This window comes from Staurois parvus, unplaced genomic scaffold (genome assembly GCF_062004578.1).
Source record: "Staurois parvus isolate SC_StPar_1 unplaced genomic scaffold, SC_StPar_1.0 ptg000023l, whole genome shotgun sequence".
Classification (NCBI taxonomy): domain Eukaryota; kingdom Metazoa; phylum Chordata; class Amphibia; order Anura; family Ranidae; genus Staurois; species Staurois parvus.
In genome coordinates, this window is record NW_028317819.1 from 4,742,492 (window position 1) to 4,761,123 (window position 18,632).

The window sequence follows — 18,632 nt, forward strand, 5'->3', positions numbered from 1 at the left end:
TCTTTGAAATTGTGCGACTTACAGTGAAGTCGCATGATTTCAAAGTGGGGGGACATGCCGATTTCAGGTGCAATTTGCAAGACATCTGACATAGATGTCTATGCAAATCGCACCAAAAGTAGTGCATGTAGTGCTTTAGAAATTGGTGCAGCTCCAAACAAGTCAGAACCGCACCGATATGACAGTTGTAATTGCGGACAATAGGGTGAGATTTGGCATACGATTTACAAGTTGCATCACATAAAAATCACATGCCAAGTTGCACCCAGTGCGACCGGGGTCTTAAAGAAAATGCAGTATAGTGTATTTTAGTGTGGATATATTTTGAATTATTTTTACAATATCATGTAAAGTGAACAAATGCTTCACCTATGCAGAGCAAATGAAGAGCTGTACTTTTAGAGCTTTACTTTAATTCCTCTCCAGCAGCTTATACTTACTTTTTTTTGTTCCATTGTTGCTCCATTCAGCCTCCACAAACAAAAGAAAATACCTGTGTGTGCTACAAGTTGCTGAGTGACAGTGCTGATTGGCCCAGTGCTGTCACATGGAGTGAGTGCCTCATACCTCTAAGTACTGGGTAGAGTTGGGCTTGATGTTCATCAGCCGTTCGGTGAACACATGAATGGTAAGGGTGTTCGGCAGGCTGTTCACCCGCTGCGACGAGGGGGAGCCAGGAAAGAGCTTGAGGTGGGGGTGGGCCAGCAGAAAAAAGCTGAATAGGAGGAGTGACAAAGGCGGCTGCATATAGTGGAACCAATCTCTCCATGTTCCTCCTGCAGTCGCTGAATGCTGGCTTCTCATCCTCTTCTTCCCACAGGCATTTAGCGACTACAGGTGGAACAAGGAGCAATCGGTTTCTCTATATGCAGCTTTCCCCGCCACGCTTCCTATCCATGCATACGACCCCCTGCCGCATGGGACCGGGTCGCAACTGCCCCTGGCCCAAAATCCCAAAGTGAGATTACTGCAACCACCCTTCTACAGGTAACCCTTCACAGGCAGGAAGTGTCAATGGATGTCAATCATCTGTGTATCCCCTCCTAGAGCCTGAGAACACCTCATGGAGACCTGAAGTCTCCATGGACAAAAGAACTCCTGGGACATGCAAGGTCAGCAGAAACTCCTAAATGTCTTTGTGAGTCTCTGTCACCAACCCCCAGAACAGAGGGAGGGAAGGACCAGAACCAATGGTCACATAATTGCAAATAAATCCAAGAAAAAGGTGTTTTCCATATTTTTTTATTATTACAAGCTACACAAACTGATTACTGTAAGCGTAAGGTTTGGAATGACTAATATAGTTTGTTATGACTTTACAAACACTTAAAGCTGGACTTTGGCCTAAGCCTGGGTTCACATATATGCGGTGCGGTATATCGCAAGTGATTCGCACAGGAACCACACCGCACTCCTGTGCAAATCACATGCGATTTGTGTGCGGTGCGATTGGAGCCATACATTTTGGTGCAGGACCCTTTTTTGGGTCTACATTAGAATTGGATCGCATGGGTTTTTACACCTATGCGATCCAATTCTGCACATCGCACCGCATTTTGTGGACCGCTTTCGGGGTGTTGTTAACTTAACTTACACACCTGCAGCAGTTCGCATGAATGGGGTGCAATTCTGATGCGGTGCGGAATTCACAGAGAAAACGCTGTGAATTCTGCACCGCATCAGTGTGAACCAGGGCTTACTGTCACTCTTGCACAGTTATACAGGCTACTCTCCTGTAATTTTTTCACTGCACACTGTGAGCTTCTCGCACTGCATTAGAAGCAAGAGCAAGCCAGACAGCATGTCAGATAGAGCCTACCTCATTTCCTGGCTGGAGGACACCCAGGATCATCTAGTTCTTCCCTTTCCAGTTTTACTGTCCCTTGCCCACCCTTTTCATATATATCGGATTTCAGTTCTTTTAGCTCTGGAGTGTCATAATTACATGTCGGTGTTACCTGGGGCAGTTTATGCACAAATGCAATCTGCGTAGCAGCCCACTGCTTGTATCAGAGCCGAGGGCTCTTGAAAGAAGTACTGAGGCAAGGTACTGTGATGTTTTTAGAAAGCTATGTACATTGCATAGAGCCATAGACAACTGGATCAAAAATAAGATAGTAATGAAAATAGGTTCAATTTAAAAATGTCATTAGCATATGGATGAGGGGTAAAAGGAGGAACCAGGGAAGGCAAAATATAAGCAGATTAATAATCAGCTCTAAACATTTACAATCACTTTTATACAGTAATACGCAAGGAGTGGCATTACTCAAAGAACTGACTGACTCATAGATTTACAGTGTAAGAAGGAGCAGTAAAGCACAGCTATTGTGTAAAACTGCAAAGCATTAAGCAGTGTCTATGCTCGTAACTGGCATATTTGTCTGATTCCGTGTGCGGTACGTATCAAATTACAAATTGTATGTTTTAGAAAGAAGGTTTCTATGACATTAAAACATAATAATAAGATTATTTTTCATTAAGCTGATTTATTTTACAGGTATAACTCGAAAAAGGAAAATCACGCTGAAAGGATCCATTGATAACAGCAGATGGCAATACCAATTTGACCTATTTATTAAAAGTACTAAACACTCACATACTGTAGATAAATAGATAAAGTGCTTATAATAAAAAACTCCAGTCCTGGGATGCCAGCCAAACACTGCCTGATCGGGATGAACGTGGCGACGCCACAAGTAATGGCTCCGCCCTCCATGCCCCGATGACATCAGTTATGACAAAACATGTAGGGTGGAGCCATCGCTTCTGACGTCTCCATGTTCATCCTGACCAGGCAGTGTTTGGATTGTAGTTTTGACTGGAGTTTTTTTTTTACGATAAGCACTTTATCTATTTATGTATGTGAGCTGATAGTACTTTTAATAAATAGTATTTTAAGCTATGTGGTTGTCCTTGGCTCTTTTTCCATGTGCCTGTGAGATGTTCTCTCTCGCTGGATGAGATGCTGTGGATACTAACCATGCTGATATAAAGTCTATGGGCACTCTCTAGATTAGTCTATGCAGCGCAATAATACAAGAGCATGTGAATCTTTTTTAAGAGTCCACTCACTTTGATAAGCGTTCTGTTTGTACCTAAGGTGGTGGCACTACACTGATGTTTGGAATTTGTGGAGGAAAGTCACCATTCCCTGAATTCAACTTTCACATATATCACTTTGGGAATTTTATGATTTTTTTTATATGGACTTTATGTTTTTATTGATTCATTTTGATTTATGTGTGATGTAAATGTTATCTACATTAGCAAGACAATTTTTTCTGTTTAATGTAAAGCAAATAATCATTAATACTCTAAATTCCCTTTAGTCTTTGTATAGGGTCAGTGGTTAATGTTTTCCACAAAGGCTGCATCCATGTTGGCAGCATCGTTACCCTCATGTGCAGTTGGTACTGCAGATACACTATATTACCAAAACTATTGGGATGCCTGCCTTTACCCACACATGAACTTTAATGGCATCCCAGTCTTAGTTCGCAGGGTTCAATATTGAGTTGGCCCACCCTTTGCAGCTATAACAGCTTCAACTCTTCTGGAAAGGCTGTCCACAAGGTTTAGGAGTGTGTCTATGGAGGTGTTTGACCTTTCTTCCAGAAGTGCATTTGTGGGGTCAGGCAACAATGTCAGATGAGAAGACCTGGCTTGCAGTTTCCGCTCTAATTCATCCCAAAGGTGTTTTGTCGGATTAAGGTGAGGACTCCACCCCAAACTCGCTCATTCATGTCTTTATGGACCTTGCTTTGTGCACTGGTGCGCAGTTATGTTGGAACAGGAAGAGGCCATCCCCATACTGTTCCCACAAAGTTGGGAGCCTGAAATTGTCCAAAATGTCTTAGTATGCTGATGCCTTAAGTGTTCACTTCACTGAAACTAAGGGGCCAGGCCAGGCCCAACCCCTTCAAATCAACCCCACACCATAATCCCCCCTCCACAAAACTTTACACTTGGCAGAATGCAGTCAGGCAAGTACCGTTCTCCTGGCAACAGTCAAATCCAGACACATCCATGGGAACAGAGAACCATGATTGGTCACTCCAGAGAACATATCTCCACTGCTCTAGAGTCCATTGGCAGAGCAATTTACACCACTGCATCTGACACTTTACATTGTACTTGGTGAAGTAAGGCTTGAATGCAGCTACTTGGCCATGGAAACTATGCTCTCTGCACACTGTTGTTGTGCTAATCTGAAGGCCACATGAAGTTTGGGGTCTTTGGCTATTGACTCTGCAGACAGTTGGGGACTTCTGTACACTGTGCGCTTCAGCATGCGCTGACCCCACTCTGTCATTTTATGTGGCCTACCACTTCATGGCTGAGTTGCTGTTGTTCCCAGTTGCTTCCACTTTGTTATAATACCCCTAATTGTTGACCATGGAATATTTAGTAGCAAGGAAATTTTACAGATGGGCTTATTGCACAGATGGCAATCTATCAGGGTACCACGCTTAAATTCACTGAGCTCCTGAGAGTGATCCATTTTTTCACAAATGTTAGTAGAAGTAGTCTGCATGCTTAGGTGCTTGATTTTATACACCTGTGGCCATGGAGGTGATTGGAACACCTGAATCCAATGATTTGGAGGGCTGGCCCAATACTTTTGGCAATATAGTGTATATCTGAATAGAGTAAACGCAGTTCCATAGTTTAACTAGTGCTTCGCTGTCTGCCTCTCTGCTGGTACTGGAGTCATTGATTGTTCTTCTATACCTGCAAAAAAAGAGATTTTACTTTAGACGGATGTTTTAGAAACATACGAAACATTGAAAAACAATAAAACTATATCTATATCTATATATATATATATATATAATGTATGTGTATACTGCTCAAAAAAATTAAAGGATCGCATTTTAATCAGAGTATAGCATCAAGTCAATTAAACTCCTGGGATACTGATCTGGTCAGTTAAGTAGCAGAGGGGGTTGTTATTCAGTTTCAGTTGCTTTGGTGTTAATGAAATTAACAGGTGCACTAGACGGGCAACAATGAGATGACCCCCAAAACAGGAATGGTTTTACAGGTGGAGGCCACTGACATTTTGTTTCCTACTCATCTTTTCAACAAAGCACAGAGCACATGCAGCCTAGAACAGTGGACACCTATTTTGAGGCCTGACCACAGCCACAGATCTTCCACACATGTACAAACCATGGGTTTCTAATTATTACAGAGTCTTACCTTACACCCATAAAAAGTTCAATACATGTAAACACTCAAAGATATTTTTGGTTTCATGTGCACCTTGTTCAAACATTAACAGCTACAGTGTTGTTGAGGCTCCTCTTTTTCAATAGTTGTGGTACATACAAACCTACATTGGTCCAGCTGTGGACCAGCTTTGGTAAAAATTGCCATACCCAGAATTCAGTTGTGGGTTAATGATAAAAAAAATTACCTGATGCTCATGTGCTTCAATCTTACCTCTTTAGACAGGACACACATATAATATATATCCATAGGCCAACCTATCATAAAAACCTAACTGAAAAGGTTGAATATACCTGTATCAGATTGTGAACTTTCATATAATGTGACATTTCCAGAATCAGAACTGTTGTTCTTCATCACAGGCATCCGGTTGGCTTCCTACGTCACTCTTTTCAGTCACGTTGTCAGATGTAATGTCTTGAGATGTACTTTGATCTTCTAATAAAAATGTGTTATTTGTGTTCTGTGCTCCTGAGTCAGAATCCTGTGCATTATATTCCTTGCTTTCAGGGTCAGACACTATTGCTTTTGTGGATTGATCCTGCATCTTATCAGACGATTCATTTTGTGTTATATTCCCCAAGCACCCTTGGATATTGTCCATGGGAGTCTTTCCTGCAGAATTCTCTACATTCTCCATCATCACTTTGCCTGATTGTTGTTGGATTGTGACACTCTCTGTACAAACGTCTGATAAGTGCTCTTTATAGACTACCTCTGCATTGTCTTGAGTCACATTTTTTAAATCGTATGTAATTCTGGATTCTCCATCTCTTGTGTTTTCAGAGTCCACCTGGCTTGTATTGCCTGCTCCTGTGCATGCTTGTTCATCTGTGATCATCTCAGTACTGTGTTCCGAGACTCTTGATGCAATGTCTGTTGTTTCCCTTTGTGTTGGAATATCATTGTTTCCTTGTATTATGCTTTCTGACTTCTTATCTACAGCCTCAGGATGATGCCTTGAAGATGTTTCACTGACATTCTGATCTATGTTGTCTCTACTACTTTCTTCCAAATTGCTTTCTATTGTGTTTTCCACATCCTTGGTTTCTGTTGACTCTAGTGAATATTTCTGTTTTGTGCTTTCCATAATCTCCATTGCAGATCCTTTGGGTTGTTTGTCATGTTCTTCATCAGGAAGATCTTGAGATGGGTCAGTTTGCACTTCCTCAGTTGAAGCACACGAGGTGCCATCTGTGGAGGAATCCTGGGTGTCACTTGTCATAGAAGACTGGGAGCCATTCTTGCTCTTCTCCTTTCCTGGTGGGGAAATACTCACTCCAGGGTCTATTGAAGCCATAAAAAAGGAATTTGTAGAACTTATAGGAGATGAGATCATCAGAGAATTCCTTTTACTGAAAGTGAGAATTGAATACTGAATATTAGATTACATAGATAGCAAATAACATTTTAATTACAAATAACTGGTGAAGTATCTCAAAAATGAATTCAGGTATTTTTTTTATATTCTTAAAGGAAACCTTTTATGGGAAAAATACACGGTATGCCAAAATTTTAGTTACTTACCTGTCTGTGGATTTAATACTTTGAGTCACTAACCTGGAATATACAGTGAGTGAATGGTTAGTGAATAATATACTTGTTCTAGGTCAGTGACTCAATGAAAGTATTGAAGTGACTGGATCAGCATGACAGCCAGAGTGCTAGTGTTTCAGAAGAAGTTGGCACTGACAGGCTATATAAGTCTTATAATATAGTTTTGCTTTATTCAATTTCTAATTATAATGCATACAATTCAGTTATTTATTTATTATAGGCATTTACTGTATATTGCCCTGACAATTTATACAGCACTGTACATCAATTCCTGTCCTTAAGCAGCTTACAATCTGAGGTCCCTATCTCACATGCATACCTACCAGGGCCAGTTTAGGCAACTGTCAATCAACTTGTCAGCATTATTTAGAGTGTGCGAGGACACCGATGCAAACTCCAAGCAGATAGTGTCTTGATTAGGATTCATACCAAGGACCCAAGTGCTGCAAGGCATAAGTATTAACCATTAAAGCCCAACTCCAGGCTTAATTTTTTCCCCCATGCAGTCGGGCTGTACCACACTGCATGGGTCAACTGCTCATTTTTTCTAGGGGTGAACACAAAGTTTATACTCATCTGATCCTTCGATCCTCCAGAAAACTGTGCTCACCCACTGTTCAGCAGTGGACTGTTCCTGCGTTCTATGGGCCTGATGAAGTCAGGAACAGTCCATTTTCAAGACTGCTAGAGCATGGGGGTGCCAGATCAGAGGATCAGGTAAGTATATCTCCACTGTCCTCTCCCCTAGAATAAATGGAGCAATTAACCTGTGCAGTGCAGGCACAGCCCCACTGCATGGGACAAAAAAATGTTTTGCCTGCAATTCAGCTTTAAGTTTCTGTCAGTAACTGCCAGTGTACTTACCTGTCAAAATGCTACTGTATTATTTATATTATACCAGCAAAAAAATACTTATGTCACCATTTAAATCAGTGTTGTATGCACTTATTAATATGATTTTTAGTAAAAGTAAAATGTTAACTTATGCCATGATCCCTGAAAACAAAAAATGCAAACAAGAAGTTGCTAATGTAAAAAATAAATATGACTACTGCTGTAAAGCTAGGTTTACATGTGCAGTTGATGCGTTTTTCACATGTTTTTTATGCATTTTTATGCCGCCTAAATGTTTTTTGTGGGAGAAGACAAAATCTTACCAAAAACGCATCCAAAACACAGGTACATACATTTTCATGCGGTTCCTTTGACTTCTATGAAGCCAAATATGTGCCGTTCTGATTGTAAAAAAGTCCTCGCACCTTTTCAAAAAGCACATTGCAGGAAACTGCAAAGATGTTAACAAGACCCATAGGAAATAATGCTAAATTGAATGTAGTGTATTTCTGCAGATCTATCTAAACCTAGCCTAAAAGAAAAGCGTGTATACCAACCTTTCCCCCTGCACGCACCGCTGAGTGCAGTTCCATTCAGTACAAATGATCCCCCCAAAGTTTGCTGGGAAACCAAAATTCTCGTGGTGTTGACCTCCTGGGTCCCCTGCATTTCTCACTGGTTCCTTCTGCTGACCTTATTTTGACTTTAATTCAGGACACAGATATTTGAATGGAAAGGGGTGAGTATTGCAGGAGCTGGCAATGGCGAGTATACGTTCTCCTCTGAGAATGTGAGACAGTGAGGAAAATCTCCTCTATGATATTTGTCACTGAAGTGATTATCCTCATTGAAATATTTCTCCTCCATTCCTGTTCTGGTGACAACTTAAAATTCATGTTTTTCTCTTGATTTTGATCTTGGAGACATTGGGCTTCCAATAGGAAGCTAAAGTTACCTAGGTAAGATAGTTTAGGAGTAGCCCCTAAAGGAGAGACTAAGTGGGCACATGTGTCACCCGAGAGGAAGTTAAATATTTGCTTTGTTGGATGAGTCCTCTTATACCACTGTGAAGAAGTTTCTGTTTAAGGCTGCATACACCTAAGCAGAGTGATTTTTAGGCATTTTAAACTGAATATTTCTGAGCACATATATGAGCATCCTATAAGCGTATTTCAAGCATTTTACATTTTACCCCAAAGCACCGACCCCATGTTAAAGGCATGGTATGGTTCAGGAAGGGGGGAGGGTTCCCCTTAAAATCTATACTAGAGCTGAAGGATGTGGTATGTATTGGGGGGGGGGAACCCCACACTGTTTTTTTCTAAAATTTGTGTTGCCAGCAATTGTTTTGTTTACATTCAGCTGTCAGCGGGGAACCCTGCTTACAACTGATGACTCATTCATTGTTCAGGAGGTGGCAGCCGGTTTCCCGGCCCTCTCATTGACAACCAGCAGACTGTCAAGGACTTGGGCAGCCATCGCTCATTAAAAATACTAAACACTTTTATAAAAATGCCCTAAACATTGCAAAAACTGCTAATATTAGATTCGTTTTTTATCCAGCATTTTTATGAGCGGTTTTGGAGCTGCTAGTGTGTATGGAGCCAAATAACCCAGCCCATAGAGTTTGCTGGCTTGTCTTGGAGGAAGGAACTCCTCTCTAGAGACTGTGCATATGTGTTTTGAGAATTTTAGTGTGACAAGTTGAGGTCTCCAACCATTTGTAAGTCAAAAGAGCTGTGAAGTCACTGGGAGTGTGACTGCCAGTCCTGACCTTATGGGAAAGGGGACCTTCCGCTTGGTTCCATACAGGTCCATATGAATGCATGCAAACACCTTCGTACACTAGCCATAAACTACGTCTCTACTAGAGTATACCAGTTGTACAAAACATCTTCTGCATAAACATCTATCAAATTTCCATGTCATATACTGTAATCAATATATACCTTTTAACACCTTTAATGACAAAGACTTTGTTGGAATGCTGCTTCTCCAGTTTGCTCATCACATCATATAGGTCATGATTTAGCTGCAGGTAAGATTATATGATCAGTGTACTGAGTAAAAGCACTAATAATTTATTTTCTAACACTGCAAAATGCTTTGATGGACAACAAACCATATCAACCAGTCACAGACACTCTTTGTAAAGCCCATTTTCACCTTCACTTTCTGTTTTGGTCAGCTAGGCTGAACTTTACTGGCAACACCTTCCTCTTCCTATCAGTTTCTGCAATGTCTTATTGCAGCTCTTATCTAGCCTTTTTCAAAATTTTCTTAGTTTTGAATATAATGTGGAAGTGTTAGAATTATCATCATCTCTGTGCCAGCTGTGACATTTCCACTCATTTTCTATGTTAGAACTATTATCATCATCTCTGTGCCAACTGTGACATTTCCACACATTTTCTATGTTAGTACCAGGGGTGGACTGACAACTCATGGGACCCCCAGGCAGTAGGGGATCATGGGGCCCCTGTTTCCTTGCCCAAACTCAAAAAAGCCTATGAAAAAGGTACCAGGGGCATTTCATGGGGCCCCCTACTGATCCCGGGCCCTCAGGCAGTGCCCGAGTTTCCAAATGGTCAGTACGCCCCTGGTTAGTACTAATATCATCATCTCTGTGCCCACTGTGACATTTCCACACATTTTTAATGTTAGAATTATTATCATCATCTCTGTGCCCACTGTGACATTTCCACACATTTTCTATGTTAGAATTATTATCATCATCTCTGTGCTCACTGTGACATTTCCACACATTTTCTATGTTAGAACTATTATCATCATCTCTGTGCCCACTGTGAAATTTCCCTACATTTTCTATGTTAGAATTATTATCATCATCTCTGTGCCCACTGTGACATTTCCACACATTTTCAATGTTAGAATTATTATCATCATCTCTGTGCCCACTGTGACATTTCCACACATTTTCTATGTTAGAATTATTATCATCATCTCTGTGCCCACTGTGACATTTCCACACATTTTCTATGTTAGAATTATTATCATCATCTCTGTGCCCACTGTGACATTTCCACTCATTTTCTATATTAAAACTATTATCATCATCTCTGTGCCCACTGTGAAATTTCCCTACATTTTCTATGTTAGAACTATTATCATCATCTCTGTACCCATTGTGAAATTTCCACAATTTTCTATTTCTTACCATTGTAACAGCGTGATGGCAAATCAAAACCTTTATAGTTATCACTGCAACTGGAATAAAGGGAAAATCTATTCCTATTGCTCTCAAGGACTCCAAAACCTTGGAGAGATTTTTAAGGACTTTATGTTGTGTCTCTGAGATAGGAAATGAGGAGAAAGTTCCCCACAGGACCTAGATGGGGAGAAAACTAACAGGGGTTTTAACCATCAGGGGTTTTTCCTACTCTAAATAAAATGAAAACAGGTTGGGCTTTATATATAGTTTATGTTAATTAAAAAAAAAAAAAAAAAGGTTACCTGCAAGGCAAGCAATTATGGCAGTAGATAAAGAACATGAAGAGTTTGAGACACTACGTATGATGTTCCCAATGCTATTGGGTCTAGCTAGAGTTTGGCAGATATTTGTGCTTATAATTGCTTTTATACATTAACATAAAACTATTCAGTACCACACAGTGCTCTGGATTCAGATACAGAAATCTCTAAAATCAATACCTTACTCATCTCCTTATAGAAGACATCCCTTAAGTTAGATATGTTCTGGAAAATGGTCACATAGCATCCAATTCGACTGCAATAAAACCAAAAGAAAAGAGGCATTAAAACAGAACTATGTTCTACCAGAAATATGTGCAGCTCTATAAGACTATCTGAACACACAGTTTCTCTTAGTCCCCCTGGAAAGTCACACAAATACCTGTAAAGCCACTTAATGCAGTGTTCTGTAATGGGGTGGCAATGAAGCTGCACCCTATGCAGGACTCCGAGTAGCATTGTTGCTCTCATGCTTGCTGTACAGTGGGATGGAAACATGTTGTAGGGGGTGTAGCTATCAGTACTGTCACTGTTTACTCACAAGCCTGTAGTTTGTCAATCAGCAACTGTCCACGCCTAACCCCATACCTCCCAATTTTCTGAGAGGGGAACAAGGGACACCTCATAGCAAAAGTATGTAGACATAGGACACACCTCCTGCCACACCCCTTAAAAGAATCATATAAAAAAAAGATTAGTTAAATCCACAAGTGTTTTTTTTACCACTACTATTCCTTTATAGTAGCTTTTGAAATGTACAAATGTAACAATTTAGAATTTGAGTGAAAGGTTTAGCACTGGGAAACACTTTTTGAAAGAAAAGTAGTGTATTTTATTTACAACTATATAGATCAGACCAAAATGAGGGACAAATGAGGAGGAAAGAGGGGCAGAGGGACTTTGTTCCAAATCAAGGACAGTCCCTCAAAATCAGGGACAGTTGGGAGCTATGTAACCCCGCTTTCTGAATTGAAAACACTGTTGTTGCTAAAACCATCCCACAGTAAGCTGCAGTGTCTGGAAGGGGGAGCACGTGAGATACAAATAAAGGAGGATTTGGCTCAATCGGGGAAGGCTAAGTTTTTTTTCTCTTAAAATTATGAGGCTTATGCATCACATAGTGACTGGATCTGCTACCAGTTTAGACAGTCATACAGAAGCCTTTAGTTGTTTAACTGCTTCGCGTCCGCCATATAGCAGAAATATTGCTACAGGGCGGCACGGGTTCGCAAAGTCACGTATATATACGTGATTTTGCATTTCCGGGTAGGGGGCATGCACAGCACAGCCATCCAAAGCAGTGTGCTTATAGGAAGCACACTGACATGGCCTCCTATGTAAAACACTCCCTGCACACAGTTAACCCTTTGATCATATTAACCCCTTCCGCCCAGTTCTATTAGTAGTGTCAGTGCTCTTTTTAGCACTGATCACTGTATTGATGTCAGCGACATCAAGTCAGTTCCCCCCAGTAACAAATTGTCCGCCGCAGTCCCACTATAAATTGCTGATCGCTGCCATTACTAGTAAAAAAAAAATCCATTATCTATAGCACCATTTGCAAGTGCTATAACTTTCACGTAAACCAATTCATTTACACGTATTGGGATTTTTTTTTAGCAAAGACATGTAACAGAATACATTTTGGCCTACATTCATGATGAAATTTGGTTTTTAAAATTTTTATACTGGACATGTTTAATAGCAAAAAGTCAAAAATATTGTTTTTTTCTCAACATTGTCGGTCATTTTTTTTTTTAATAGCTCAAAAAATTAAAAACGAACAGTTGAGAAATTACTACCGAAAGAAAGCTCAATTTGTAGGAAAAAGGACGTAAATTTCATTTGGGTGCAGCGTTGCATGACCACACAATTGTCAGTTAAAATAACTCAGCGCTGTAAAATGGCCTGGTCAGGAAGGGGGGTAAATCCTCAGGAGGGCAAGTGGTTAAATATGAACATATGGATATATACTGTAACCAATAGCAAATAATCAGTTTAAACCTAATGCACAGAAACTTTTATATTGTGCTCTTAGTCACAGTGGTTCCTGTCATTTAGAATTGACTGGTGTTTATATTACAATGAGCAAAGTGTCAAAACTGCAGGGTTTTTATGTACAGTTGTGGTTCATAGATGATGACATGATAGATGATTTAAAAAAAACATAATTTGTATACATTTATGTATCATTATTCAAGTATGTGATTAAATAAATGTATGTGTACAATAATTATTAAAGTATGCCCAGCTTGGCGAGGATATTAATAAAAACACATATAAATATTGCCAGCTGACAAAACTCAACACAAACATAATACTAAATGTTCTTACCTTTTTAACCACCAGATGTCAGCAGTGGTTTATTTTGAAAACAAAATTTTATACAGTATATAAAGCAGGTTTTTACTAAATGTGCTGTTAATGAAATGAGGTAAAGCAAAGTTTTCAAAAGAGGACCTTCTGTTTGTGATTTTATCTTAACCAATTCAGCTCTTGAACCTTTATACCAATTATGGACCAGAGCAATTTTCTAAGTTCTACTTTGTGTCTGTCTACAGTATTTGTCAACATTTGGTTATACTAAATTGTTACATTACATTATATTACATTTGGTAAAAAACAAACTGTTTTGGGGGGACAAAGAAGGCCTTCTTTTGACTAAATCGTCTTGCAAAAATTATTTTATTTTCTATGTGCTCTGTAAACCAAAAGATGTAAAAAAAGAAAAAAAGGTTTTATAATTTGACCAGTGTTAGTTTAAAAAAGTAGTTTTACTGTAAATATAAAGTATACATTTTGTTCTATAATTTGTCCGATTTCCAAAATTGATGGAAACAAAAATCAGCAGAAAAAATAATAGCTAACAGGAGAAGGGAAAGAATTAATTGACAGGGATTGATCAGAGTAAACTAAGGGTTTAAGTAGGAATATATTTTATTTTAAAACATGCCTTTTTGTACATCTAATGTTTCTTTTGCTTACAGGATGTCAAATGCAGATTAAAGACCTTAACATTGATTTTCATATGAATTAACTAGTACATGCAATTAAACAATACACTGTTACATTGTTTTTACTCAATGACAATTGCAGACTATCTACAAGTGTCATTTTACACAGGTAGCTGCTACATGCAGCTGCATTTTGACAGCCAGTCCTGCTGTGTAATGAATAACAATTCTGGAAAGGTAATACCAGTAATAATTGCAGCAGTAATAAGTGTAGGTAACCGTAAGTCCTAAAAAAAAGTTTTTTAGGATGTACAGTATTTCTTACATTCAAAATCCTCAACTGAATATATATACAGTATATATATATATATATATATATATATATACAGTCATGGCCGAAATTGTTGGCACCCTTGATATTTCTCCAGGAAATCATGTATTTCTCACGAAACGTATTGCATTAACACATGTTTTGCTATACACATGTTTATTCCCTTTGTGTGTATTGGGACAAAACAAAAAAAGGGAGGAAAGAAAGCAAATTCGACATAATGTCACACAAACCTCCAAAAATGGGCTGGACAAAAGTATTGGCACCCTTTCACAACTGCGGATAAATAAGAATGTTACAAGCATGTGATGCTCCTGTAAACTCACCTGGGGCAAGTAACAGGTGTGGGCAATATAGAAATCACACCTGAAAGCAGATAAAAAGGAGAGACGTTCACTTAACCTTTGCATTGTGTGTCTGTCTGTGCCACACTAAGCATGGACAACAGAAAGAGGAGACGAGAACTGTCTGAGGACCTGAGAACCAAAATTGTGGCAAAATATCAACAATCTCAAGGTTACAAGTCCATCTCCAGAGAACTAGATTTGCCTTTGTCCACAGTGCGCAACATTATCAAGAAGTTTGCAACCCATGGCACTGTAGCTAATCTCCCTGGTCGTGGACGGATGAGGAAAATTGATGAAAGATTGCAACGCAGAATAGTCCGGATGGTGGATAAGCAGCCCCAAACATGTTCCAAAGACATTCAAGCTGTCCTGCAGGCTCAGGGAGCATCAGTGTCAGCGCAAACTATCCGTCAACATTTAAATGAAATGAAACGCTATGGCAGGAGACCCAGGAGGACCCCACTGCTGACACAGAGACATAAAAAAGCAAGACTACAGTTTGCCAAAATGTACTTGAGTAAGCCAAAAGCCTTCTGGGAAAACGTCTTGTGGACAGATGAGACCAAGATAGAGCTTTTCGGTAAAGCACATCATTCTACTGTTTACCGAAAACGGAATGAGGCCTACAAAGAACAAAACACAGTACCTACGGTAAAATATGGTGGAGGTTCAATGATGTTTTGGGGTTGTTTTGCTGCCTCTGGCACTGGGTGCCTTGACTGTGTGCAAGGCATCATGAAATCTGAGGATTACCAAAGGATTTTGGGTCGCACTGTAGGGCCCAGTGTCAGAAAGCTGGGTTTGCGTCCAAGATCCTGGGTCTTCCAGCAGGACAATGACCCCAAACATACGTCAAAAAGCACTCAGAAATGGATGGCAAAGAAGCGCTGGAGAGTTCTGAAGTGGCCAGCAATGAGCCCAGATCTAAATCCCATTGAACACCTGTGGAGAGATCTTAAAATTGCTGTTGGGAAAAGGTGTCCTTCCAATAAGAGAGACCTGGAGCTGTTTGCAAAGGAAGAGTGGTCCAAAATTCCGGGTGAGAGGTGTCAGAAGCTTATTGATGGTTATAGGAAGCGACTGATTTCAGTTATGTTTTCCAAAGGGTGTGCAACCAAATATTAAGTTAAGGGTGCCAATACTTTTGTCCAGCCCATTTTTGGGGTTTTGTGTGACATTATGTCATATTTGCTTTTCTGCCTCTGTTTTATATTTGTTCCAATACATACAAAGGGAATAAACATGTGTATAGCAAAACATGTGTTAATGCAATACCTTTTTTGTGTGAAATACTTGATTTTCAGGAAAAATATCAAGGGTGCCAACAATTTCGGCCATGACTGTATATATAAACCTGTGCTTAAAAAAATTGTAATATATGATACAATATAGAGTGTAAACATATAGCAGATGAACACTAGAATCCGCAATACCAGGAAGTAAAAAATATATATAAAGTGCAGCGCTTAATAAAGTGACAAATAATTAGTGAAAAAAACTCTGAAAAGTGTGTCATACAAAAAATTGTCCATCATAAAAATATTCAGATAAAAAAAGAGGCCGTGATGCGCAGTAGCGTGTGTGTGGCTCCGCCCTACACATTTCGTCACAGATAATGTCATCAGGGGCCTGTCCCTTGATGACGCTACCTGTGATGAAACACGTAGGGCGGAACCATGCACACACGCTACTGCGCATGGGCAACCGGCCGGCAGCCATTTTGGAAATTGGAAAAGTTTGAAATTTTGCCTATCTATGCTCAGTGATGTCCGTTCTTATGTGAGTGCAACCATACTTCAAATACATGTTGTCCTAATGGTTTTACACTATGTGGAGCACTCTTTTTTTTGCATGTTTCTTACCACGAGTCAAAATACTCAACTGGTTAAAGGCAAACCTAATTTCACTATACCTGACTTGAGTGCACTTTGTATAATCACCCCCAAGCATTTTATTTGGTCGTTAAGGGATGTTTCACTTAAATAGTATGTGAACTTTCAGATATAGTGCATTTATTCTTTTTTCCCTGTGTCCTGACCTAAACCATCCCACCCTGACCCTCCACAGATCCTGCCAGAAATCCAGTGAGCTCCTAACTTCCTGTATACTCTGCCTGTTCTCCACTGAAATATCAGTAAGTGTAGTGTTCAGCCATATGCACAATTATTCTGTTATTCTCTAAAAAGTGCTCAGGACAAGAACTGTCAAAATAGAAATAGAGACACTGGCATCCATACTTAGGACCCTGTATACCTGTTATATAAAACTGGCAGCTCCTCTCTCAATTCCTTGTTCAAGTCTTCAAAGATCATCTGAGCTTTATTAAACTCTTCTTCTGCCTGATAAAATAAGACATCAGATTAGAGAATGAAAAGTTAAACAAAATCCTTTATTTTAATATTTTTCCCGGGATTTTGAATATCTGCTATATATTTAACTTTATTGGATCATTTAGGAGAATAGTCCAAGGGAAATGAAGGATACGCTGTAGCCAGACCCAAAACTCCAGCTAGAATTTCATAAAAAGGAATATCTGACGGTGAGTACAGTTACATTTAGTAATGCTACATTTTAGCATATAATCAAGCTTTGAATCTGTTTGTATTGTTTACATTTTCTATTATAAATGACTAATAGAAGAAATAAATCCATCAATTTAACCGTTTTAAAAAACAGTTACAATGCCAGCATACCGGGAATGGTAACTAGAGATGAGCGAATTATTCAAAAATTCGATTCGGCTGATTCGCCGAATTTGAGGAAGAAATTCGATTCGATGCGAATTTATTCGCTGCGAATTTAACTTATAAAAAGGGTTTCTAGGCTTCAGAGAGCCTTTATATTAGTGCAGAACACTGTACCTTTAATTTAAATGCCCTTGGAGATGAGGAAGGAGAAGGAGAAGGATGAGAAGAAGGAGAAGGAGAAGGATGAGAAGAAGGAGAAGGATGAGAAGAAGGAGAAGGATGAGAAGAAGGAGAAGGATGAGAAGAAGAAGAAGGAGAAGGATGAGAAGAAGGAGAAGGATGAAAAGAAGGAGAAGGATGAGAAGAAGGAGAAGGAGAAGGATGAGAAGAAGGAGAAGGAGAAGGATGAGAAGAAGGAGAAGGATGAGAAGAAGGAGAAGGAGAAGGATGAGAAGAAGGAGAAGGATGAGAAGAAGGAGAAGGATGAGAAGAAGGATGAGAAGAAGGAGAAGGATGAGAAGAAGGATGAGAAGAAGGAGAAGGATGAGAAGAAGAAGGATGAGAAGAAGAAGAAGGATGAGAAGAAGGAGAAGGATGAGAAGAAGAAGAAGGATGAGAAGAAGAAGAAGGATGAGAAGAAGAAGAAGGATGAGAAGAAGGAGAAGGATGAGAAGAAGAAGAAGGATGAGAAGAAGGAGAAGGATGAGAAGAAGAAGAAGGATGAGAAGAAGAAGAAGGATGAGAAGAAGGAGAATTCCAAGCCGGCAAAAAGTGTATCTGCAGAGCTCCGCTATTTCTTAGCGGAGCTCTGCAGATACACTTAGCGGAGCTCTGCAGATACACTTTTTGCCGGCTTGGAATTCTTCTTATTTTCATCCTACTTCTTCTTCTTCTTCTTCTTCTTCATCCTCATCCTCAGAAGAAGAAGAGGATGAGGATGAGGATGAAGAAGAAGAAGAAGAAGAAAAAGAAGTAGGATGAAAATAAGAAGAATTCCAAGCCGGCAAAAAGTGTATCTGCAGAGCTCCTCTATTTCTGACAGATACACTTTTTCCCGGCTTGGAATTCTTCTTATTTTCATCCTACTTCTTCTTCTTCTTCTTCTTCTTCTTCTTCTTCTTCTTCATCCTCATCCTCATCCTCTTCTTCTTCTTCTGAGGATGAGGATGAGGATGAAGAAGAAGAAGAAGAAGTA

At 39.6% G+C, this 18,632-nt stretch overlaps 1 protein-coding gene across 1 annotated transcript in view; it reads right to left on the reverse strand.

Annotated features, from left to right (window-relative positions):
• Positions 1-1,226: 1,226 nt before the first annotated feature.
• Positions 1,227-18,632, reverse strand: part of BIN2 (bridging integrator 2) — a 63,445-nt gene continuing 46,039 nt past the window's right edge. The window contains exons 7-11 of the mRNA XM_089692966.1: positions 17,004-17,089; positions 11,299-11,374; positions 9,576-9,658; positions 5,529-6,590; positions 1,227-4,734 (exon numbers count right to left, since the gene is read on the reverse strand). Of these exons, the coding sequence (XP_089549092.1) occupies positions 5,573-6,590; positions 9,576-9,658; positions 11,299-11,374; positions 17,004-17,089 (1,263 nt within the window). The 3' untranslated portion in view covers positions 1,227-4,734; positions 5,529-5,572. The remainder of the gene's footprint in view (positions 4,735-5,528; positions 6,591-9,575; positions 9,659-11,298; positions 11,375-17,003; positions 17,090-18,632) is intronic.